The following is a 10,490-nucleotide window of genomic DNA, read 5'->3' as shown; positions in this document are numbered from 1 at the left end:
TCGTTCAGGATCGAGGGATCAATTCACCAATTTATTGAAAAGAGACACTTTTGGATGAGTTGTAACCTACCAAGAATTCTAGTTTTTTACATTTCAAAAGCATTATCTAAACTTCAGGAGAGTGAAATCATAACCCTATTTCGAACATCCAAAATGTAATCTAAATTTAGGGGATAAATAGTACTAGGAGTATTGTCTCTTTTCTATTTAGTGCTACTTGTAATATAAATAGAAATAAAAATCTCGGTACTGAGATTTTTATTTCTATTTATACGAGGAGTATCCTTAGTTTTTCTCTCCTGGTCAGTCCTCTTCTGTAAAAATAATGAATAATAATAATTATTATTATTATCTCACTCTCAACCTTTACTTTTCATTTCAAGGTTTCCAGCAAAACCTTTCTCAATTCTTGATCAGCAGATTTCTTAATTTCATCAATCCATATTAATATATTTCATTTCTTCTTCATTTCAGTTTTGATGGTTTTCTATGAAGATTTGACAAAGACTGATCAAATTACTAATCCCCATCACTGATCAAAATTAGGCTACTTATCAAAATATTTCTGAGAAATAATCTCCACTATTTACAATAAACTAACACTGCTAGACGCTTGATTAAGCTATGTTTTAGTTGAAGCATTACAAACATTTTGTAATTAACCGTTTGCAATCAATCCAATTTGTCGCCGAAAAAGCGTCAATATCCGGTGAGCAGTCGTCGGAGTGTTAAAGTGCATTTGCACGCCGCTAGATGCTCAAATAAACACACACGATTGGCAGTAGCGCACCTCGCAGCTCAGGTCGAGCGGTTCGTTCCGAAACGTTTAGAGATGCTTCACGCTTCATTTGAATACTGTTTGCATTGACAAGAGACACAAGACATTGCTGTACTGTTGAACCTGAACGACATTTCACTATACTATTCTGCATTGTAAGGTTCGAGAAGTAGACAACCTTCACCTGTATGTCACATTGAAGATCATGAGCTATGAGGTAATTTTCTCCCAGAAAGGTTACTAGCTCAACCCCACCACAATTCACACACTTTCCCAAGTAATTAACTATTGATTCTCCCTCCCCAATCTTGATTAACCAGCTACCAAAGAACATAAAAGTATCACTCCCAGAAAAACTTCACCATTTAATTGATTGTTGTGCTTTAGAACATGTTTCTTGATAAGTTAGTTTTTGTGTTGTTGCTAATTTTTGGTAGTGCTACTAGTATAGTCAACAGAAACCCTCAACCACGTCAGAAGTATCAACATGGGAATGAAGCTCAACCAAGCTCCACTGCTGCACCGGAGTGTTGTGTTCCTGAAGAGACTCCTTCACAGAGTAAAACGTCGACTAGTAGTGATAGTAAACAACGTAGTGGTTTAGAAACGGGGTCAAGTCATGTGGCCCCTGTGCACGAGGAAGGGGTGATGGGTGATGACCCTCGCAGTGTTACATATACTTTGTACAGTACTCCATCTGGCATCGATGACTACAATTTGGAGTCTCCAGTGATAGCAGCAGATGAAGATGACGATATCGGTTATAATAACTATGGAGGATCAGGGTATGGGTATTCTAGTCCCCCTCAACAAAGTTATCACAGTCGTCCTCAAACCGGTGGTGTTGAAGTTTTGGAGCGTTACACCAAAGAACAAGTGCAAGAACCTATTCAGAAGAAAATAGTTATCACAAAATCGAACTACCTTCCCAGTCCTACTACAGCAACCTACTATCATCAAGGTGGTGAGAGAGCAACTGGAGGTGGGTATAAGGCGTTCGAGGCGCCACCGACAAATCAAAACATGAAATATGTTGTTATCAATAAACAACCTAAACGAACAGCTAAATATCAGAAGGAGTATTCAGCTAAGAAGAAGATACGTTTCCCAGATGATTCGCACAGTCAGTACAAGGAAACGATGACTGAGGGAGGTGAGTCATCCAGTTATAATAGAGGTGTCTCCTACAGAAAAACACATCAGCAGCCGCACGGCTCAGTGAATGAGAAAATAGCAAACGAGTATGAGGATGAAAGTGCTGGGTCTAATCCAAGATATATTCCTGAGGTGACAGAAGTGACAATAACGGAAGATGAGGATCCGCCATCGCTTCCACCCCCACCACCACTACCAACAGTCCCCAGAGGCTCTCCTGAAGCTATTGAGACTATTTCAGAGGAACCAATTGAGAGATCAGGTACATATATTGTGTCTGGAAACATTGACGACGGACTTCTACCTGAAGAGGATGGCTATGGAGTTGAGTATGAGAAAGAGAAGGGGAAACATTATAAAGAGGCTCATAAGGTGAAGAAGGGGCAACAAAGTGAGAAAGATTACAAGAAAAAGGAACACTACAAGAAAGCAGAGGAAAAGAAACATGGAGAGAAACATGATAAAGGTTCGGGAAGTGAGACGAAGGGAGGCAAAAAACATCATGTAGATGAAGGTAAGAAGTTTTCTGAAGGACATGCAGCAGAGAAAGATAAGAAGTCAAAAGATTTTTTCCACAAAAAAGGACATCATAAGGGGCATAAAAAATCGGGATACCATAGAGTTCACCACAAGGACGAGTTCAAGAAGGATGAGCATTTCTTCGACGAGGAACATGACACTGGAGAGCAGGCAGCTCATGGACATTCAGGAAAAGAGCATGCGCAGAAACACGGGCACAAGGAGAAAGGAGGTCACCATGATTCCAAGTATCATGAGGCACATCATAAGAAGCATGGCGGACATGACCATGGACACTCGTACCATAAGCAGGCGGGGCACAACGAACATGCAGGGCATCAGTCGCACCATGACCATGCCAGCAAGCATGCCAGCAAGGAGGGGCACAAGGAGGCAGAGAAGCATGGTCACCAGGGAGGACATATCGGACATTATGTGTGAGCACTTGCCATGCATCGTGATTGAAGAGGATCTTGAGTTGCAAAATCAACAACGGTTTCCAACAGAATGAGTAGAAGTTACATTATCTTAATACATCATGGAGTGCTGTGAAAGGTATCGATCATTATGTTTGTTTAATTAATTCCATTTCTATTTGTTATTATGTCAATTTCTATGAGAATATCAAAATTTACAGGAAAAGTTAAGAAAAGTAGAATTAATTTATTTTAGAACTTAATTACTTAATTTAAAGCCCATGACAGTGATGTGTTCAAGGTTCTTGGTTCTCAATATTTTGACAATGAACTTCACCATAAAATCTCTCCACTTCATCCATATCCGCTTGTATCTGAGAGATTGTTAAGTGTTTTTATCTTGTATGAGTAATGATTTCTAATGATAACTTATAAGTAATTATCATAAGTTTTTATACTGTCCTTGTTGTTAATGATAGCGTTAATTTTTTATTGTTGAATAAATTCATAACTTGATCAAAGCGATGTTCCTCTTGTTTAATTTATCCGTTTAACATTACTCTATGATAAGTTTATCTCATTCTCGATCCTGAGGAAATTGATGAATTATAATTTCGCTGTACTTTGGAACAATATTCAACTCATTCTGATCACAAGAAGCTCTGATGATCATGACTTAACATGAATCTACTTTCTATTGATTTTTATTACCTATTCATCAACCATAGATTTATACATTGATTGAAGCATTTTGGAAAGATATAATTATTGATCAGTTGTGATGAACGTGGAAGATTGTCGGTATTGGGATTATAGATTACCACAAAACAGGCAGTTCTGAAGGAGTCAGTACAAGAAGTGCGCAAGGTGATCTTCATTCACTAAACAGCGGACTCAACATTATTTTAAATATTTGATATTGTTACTGATCACATGAATGATTGGAGATTTAGAATGTAATAAAAAAGAAATGAACGATGATCAACAAGACCCGTATTTAACGTGTGTTAATACTTTAGTTCAGCTAACTCAAATTGTCATTAAAATCCATCATGAATATTAACGAGCTTCCCCCAGTTAAAAACTATCTTTGAAACTATCAAGCTAACTACTCCAACTATGTACTTCAACTACTGTGCAATTACAATTTATCCTTTACTTCCTGTACTTGACACTTAATCCAGCTACGGGTATTTACAATAACGCAAGGCCGAAATTATTCAGTAAACCTAACAAATGATCTAATTAGTTGATATATGCAGATACAATTTCTCAGCTTATATTGGTGGAGTAGAGCAAGCCATAGTATGTGGTGAACCGCAGGTTCAGGATGAAGAGCAGCTACAACATATGGGTGGAATATCTTCCATCTGATCATAGAAATTAGCACGTGCTTCCATGCGAATCTATGAACATCGAAGGTGTTCAACTCTGCTGGATGAATGAGAATTTGCATAGAAGAATACCAGTACATTTTGAACAATTATCATAATTGTATAATAGTGAAGGTAGCTATAATAACTAGTGATACAATATTAACTGGAAAATATGGGTGTCTATGGTTATTATCTCTTGCCACATAAAAATATTGAGAAAGGACTTGTTTTAAATGAGGAGAGTACGTAAAACATTTTTGATCATTTTACATGCCATACATGCAATTTGTAGGATTCAGAGGGTGACACATGTGACACTTATTTTTTTGTACGAATAAGCAATGACAGTAGTATTTTATGCTGAGATTATTATCTATCGTATACAATAATAATGCAATATAGTCGATATCGATCTTTTAAAATAATAATAATACCATGAGTCCTTGGATATAAACATATCTGATTCAAAATCAATTCCAACTTGCATAAGATGCATAAGAAGAAGCAATGCCTACAATCAATTTTTATACACTTTATGAAATTTCTGAAGTCAAAAAAATATGATTCATTGGAAATTCTCTCCACTACAGTAGAGCTCGAAGTTAACGTGCAAAACATGGGAAGAACAAAACCGGAAATGGAAAATAACAATATCAGAGTGAAAATGAAACTTACCAGAATAATAATAGCTCCATTTGAACTATTAGCCTTCTGGACTCACAATTATCCATTTCTTCCTGTTTTTTCAATTTTTTTATTGAGCTAGCTCGAACGAGAAGTGAAAAACGTTTTTGAAACAATACCCTTTCGTGCACATTTTTGGCTTATCCTACACCATGCCTGAAATCGGCTTCGACCTGATGTGAGCCTCAACATTCATCAAGGGTCGTTAAAACTAATAGTCTTAGTTCCAATTTTTTTCTAGTTTCAAGTAAAACTGCACAGCTTTGCACTAATGGCGAAAGACCCCCTTGCTGAGCACCCTTCTCAGCGATTGACGTACTTGGAAATCAAATATAGACGTGACGTAGGAAACCATTAGACTATGCCTTGTTCCCAGATGCATATCCGGAACACCCTCGGTGCATTCATTAATGCATCACTGCAATGCACTGAAACTGCATCTCGCTATATGCAGCTTGGAGAAGAACCTATTACATTATACTCGATATACATAGCTATATGTGCCGTATATTGTATACATCTATATGAGGTAGTGGTAATTGATAGTGGACGGATTTAATAAAGCCAATCAGACTGCTGATTCATCAACCCTGCGACGGTGCTCCTCCCTTTCCCGGTTTTAGCTTACCTATTAAGCACTGTAATGTAGTGTTGATTACTATGCTTCAACGAAATTGCATTACAAAGACCTCGTATTGTCCGATTCATTGGGATATTGCTTCGTTCAAATTGGTTCAGAAGTAGAACCTGAGATGATGGAGATTGTAGTACGAAAATAAGGTGAAACGATTAATTTAAATGCAAAAACCTAAATTCTAATAACTTTAATATCATGCTGTGGAAAATGAATACGAATGCAAATAATGTAATGTTATGATAAATTATGATATCGAGGTCATGTCATAGGCCCTGGAATTAATCAGGTGCGACCTGAAAACTCTGACACCAGACCTGAGCCAGCCAGATCGCTCGATATTATTATTATATTATCATCCTAATGCTCAACGTGCATAGTGTATTATTAATTACTCACGATCTCGTTCCTCACCATTTTCTCTGTGAGCTTTTCATGTACCTACGACGAGTTTTACGTGAGTTTTTCAATTTGGATTTTTTTCATGTAGTCCTACGACGATGACTATCAATCGAACGCTTCGACACTTTAAATTTCAATTTGAACATTAAATTCTGTTTCAGCAGTTGAATCACTATTCCATCCGCGATGATAATTCAAATGTTCAATATGGAATTATACATGGATATGTCTTTCTGGTGAGCTTAGAAGTTTGATCCATGTTGGTTCCCCTCCTGGCTATTCAAATATTGATCGGCACATTCAAAGAAAACTCACCAACCGTGAATAGACCAAATCCATCTATTGGAATAGTGGATGACTAGTTGAGCCAAATATTAAACCATCCCACGGGACGGTAGCGCTCCCCTGCCGCTTAGATCAGCATAATCAAAGCTTTGATAAACCTCGCTAAGCGTAGGATAATACTCATTAATGGAGTAAGTGACCATTATGTGCGCCAATAATCGAGTCCTGGATTTTAGTTTGTCCAGGAGATTAGTGTAGTAGAAGAGGGGACATAGTTGTTGGGGGATGCGTTTATCGATGCATGGTTTCAGTTATTTTTGGAAAATAATTTTAGGGGGAGTATTTGGCGCGTATTTTGAAAGGTCATGAAACGATTATGAATACAGTTTGATGCTTCACCATCATCAACACAACAATCATCATAATCTCATGTTCAATGTGAAGCTTTGGACGTGGATAGTTTCTCACTGCCATTCACGTCATGTCAAGCCCAGGCATTGTCACGTATGCGAGAGTGCATCATGCATTGCGGTGCATTGGACCGTTGCGGAGTGCATTGAAGTCACGTGATTCTACATCAGGCATCGTCATCCAGTTCAAAACCATATGGAACTCAGCACTCACGCGTTGTATTGGGTTTCTCATTCAGCCGCCAACATGTGACAGGAACAGCAACTGCTGCCATACATTATTATTTTATTGTTGATGAGTAAAGTTTTCAACTTGCTTTTCTAAAAACTGCATGATTTTTTTATTCTATACAAATTTAATAACTACTGTTATTAACATTAAACACAAGTAATACTTGGAGTTTTCAATCTTGTAATTAAGTTACAATAGTCAAGTATGTGAATATAATCTGGATCTAATAGCTATATTCTTTATCTATAAAAATGTTCATATCCTAAAATCTTAATCTATAATCTAGATTAAGCGATCTAATTATAATCTTTATAATATTTTTTTATAATATGAGTTTGTGATTCCATGTTGAGTTTGAAGCCTTTTCGGTTCCACGTTAGTTCAGATCCAACTCCACTATTCTCTTCCATTACATCACCAATTACTCTTCACCAATCTTATTTGTAGAAAGTTTAATTTAATTCCAGTACTAATTTATGAATTTGAGATAAGTCCCTTATAATAGAAAAAAACATTATACTTTGATGCTACTTACGATTTATTTTGAGAAATGATCCCTTGTAATTTCCAGGACAGTGAATAATTATATTCTAATAAGAATGATATATGAGTAAGTTGGAAAATGTGATTCATTCAAAATACTAGTACAATTGAAATAGAAGTTCTCAATTACAATGGGAACTTACATCTTTCTCAAATAATTTGAAAGGTTTCAGAAATAAAATTAATGAATATGTGGACCATTTGTGAAGTAGCATGCGAATTGAAGGTTGTATATTGTCGAGCACTAATGGACGTCAGGTTTAGTCACAAGAGTTGACAGAAATAGAAATTTCGATCATTCCTTCACTAAAAGATGTCGAGGAATGTTAACATGAAGCTGCAAATGAGCTGTATGACGTATTAAAGCCACTAAATTGGAGATAAATGTCAAGAGCGCAAGAGTTGATTGTTAATAAAAAGTAACTCGGAGTTTTTCATCGCAGCTAACACGTTGATTGTAGACACCGCGACAAAATTAGTTCCCCACGAACTTCCACATGTGATTGCTTACACATGTTTTGCGTAAAATTTCATCTAGTACCTCGTGCCAATATTTCATGCAACTCAAATTATATTGCCTAATAAAATCTTCGTAATAACACTGCACACGTGTTTGAACAATTTCAGAGAGTGTTATGATGCGCCATCTATCTTTAGGACGATTAGGAGGGACTTGGAGAATTGAAAATGTGGCAGATTGAAGACGCAAACCGAGTTGGTTTTCAACAAGTTATTAGCCAAATAATGTTCCATTTCAATCCATTCTTTCTCCATTCTCAATCCTTGATTTCGCCCATTGTTTGAAGTAATCTAATTAATTTTTAGATCAATAATTATTGATCATCAGTAGTTTTAAAAAAATAACATTATAATTTCATAAGTGTTATTTTATTAATCATAAGGAGATTGTAATAGTCCATAATAACTATTTGTGAATTAGTTAGTTTGAGAAGAATTATTTCAATTGACTGTTGCTAGCACAGTCGCACATAAGCCTTTATCATCATAAAACAATTTGAGTCGAACGCCTTGATTTCTTCTGAGATAATTAGTATTTTTTATTTATTTATTATTCATTCATACATTGATACATACAATATCATTCTCAACTATGAATGATTGGTAAAGGACAACAGGCTTAAAGCCCAAAACTGTTCCTTTCCCAAATTTAGATAGGAATTGTCCAAAAATAGGTTATGTTTACACATCATGATCAAATTGGTTGTTCGCACTCTTATGCTTATGGTTACCCGAATTATAAAAAATACAGTATATAACTCTCTCAGAATTAATTCATCAGAAATAATGCGTACTCATTTCGAATATTATTTATTTATTTATAACACTGACCCAACCTATTCACCAACAACTGCTGTATTTCAACTGCGTCCACTTCTCTATAGTCTTCCACCAACCTTCTTGTATACTTCTTACCCAGTAGCATGTTATAACTTAGTATTCTGTCTGACTAAGCACGCATTAGCATGCAGACTGTATTGTGCTCAGTCTTCAGCTTACATTGTACTTCTTCTCTGGTCACGTGAATCACTTGTCGCATAAAACAACAGAAAACATCTTTCCCAACCGCCTTCAAAACAGAAAAATTTGGCGTCTGTCTCAACAAGCTGGTGCATGTTATCGGTGACGATATCTGTTGAATATTTATAGAGTAGTCCATGTGGAAAAAAGTACAAGTGTAACGATGGAAATCGAACCCTAGTGCCTATTGTAATTGTGGAGCCAACTCATGTTAATCTGATTGCTATCGGTTGAAAGAGGTCGTCGAAAAATCTTGGATCGGAGAGGTTTACTATAGACTAACGAACAGGCTGAGGTTTTACTCAGAACCCAACTGTGTTCTCTGTCAACTGAATCTGCAATCACCTCAGGAACTCATCTGTGTTTGCTTTTAAAATAATTATATCTAGCATTCCCCAGAGCCGCTTCAATCCCTAATCTTAAGGTGCGTACAGATATACGCGCCGCGAACATGAGCAATTCACTTTCAATCAGCTGATTATATCTGTATTTTTACAGAAACGGTAAGATACAGATATAAAAAGCTTGGCATCAGCTGATTAAAAGTGAATTGCTCATGTTCGCGGCACGTATATCTATCTGTACGCACCTTTAGATAAACAGAAGTTCAGAAGTTCATAATAAGTTCAGTTCATGATCCAATTCACACATAGTTTTAAATGCAAAATAACCATCAAGACTCGACTATAACAAGCTAAACAACACTTCAAAGCTGTTAAAATCCCCAAAGTGCACAATCATAAATCATTCTTACACCCAGTCATAACAACCAACACCTCAAAAATACTTTCTTCTCCCACTACCCCTCCCCCTCGTATTATCTTTAATACCTCTATCCATCCACTCTACTGATATTTCATAAAATTCAACAACTTTTTCGTTTCCAGGAACTCTCTCTCTCTCACACACACAAACTCACCTAGTAGTGTTTCCCTTCTCATTTCCTATACTCTAGAGTTCTCAAGTGTTTTCCTCTCTTCTCTAGTGATTTTCTTACATCTTATCTGTGATACCTCCACCCATTCTCTCACTCTATCTCCCTTTGACATGGAAACTCTCTTTTTCTGAATCTTTCTCACTCACTATTATACCCTCTTCCTCTCTATCAATACACTCTTTTTTTCTCACTTCCTCTTCTCTCCCACACCTTCCCTCCTCTCACCATCCAAACTCCTAGTCACCTGAACGAGGAAGCTGCTAGAGGCAAAGTTGTTCAGTGCTCAGAAGTCCTGCACTCCTCATATGAAGGTCATCGACCTCACTCCACAGTGTTGTGGAAGTTTGTTTATATTCTGTCTCTTCAGTTGCAGCTTCCAGCTGTCAGCACTTGCAAGGACACCACCAAGAGCTCGATCATCAGACTTCAAGCACCGTTGCTATTATAAGAGATCGTGTGTCAAATCTTGGAGTGTTTTTACGATCATGAACTTAACTTCTGTGATGAATCTTTCAAATAGATCTCATGAAAAGAGAGAAAAATTGTGATTACCTTTTAAAATGAAAGAATTTGCTAAAGG

The 10,490-nt window shown here is 36.7% G+C and overlaps 1 protein-coding gene across 1 annotated transcript; it reads left to right on the top strand.

The window, feature by feature from the left end:
• Positions 1-1,168: 1,168 nt before the first annotated feature.
• Positions 1,169-2,893, top strand: LOC111057188 (LIM domain-containing protein A-like). The gene has a single exon (XM_022344628.2). It carries the CDS (start codon positions 1,169-1,171, stop codon positions 2,891-2,893), a length of 1,725 nt encoding a protein of 574 aa, XP_022200320.2.
• The last annotated feature ends 7,597 nt before the right edge of the window (positions 2,894-10,490 follow it).

The sequence above is a fragment of the Nilaparvata lugens genome, chromosome 7, assembly GCF_014356525.2.
Source record: "Nilaparvata lugens isolate BPH chromosome 7, ASM1435652v1, whole genome shotgun sequence".
Taxonomy (NCBI): domain Eukaryota; kingdom Metazoa; phylum Arthropoda; class Insecta; order Hemiptera; family Delphacidae; genus Nilaparvata; species Nilaparvata lugens.
This window is presented reverse-complemented; position numbering and strand designations above follow the sequence as displayed.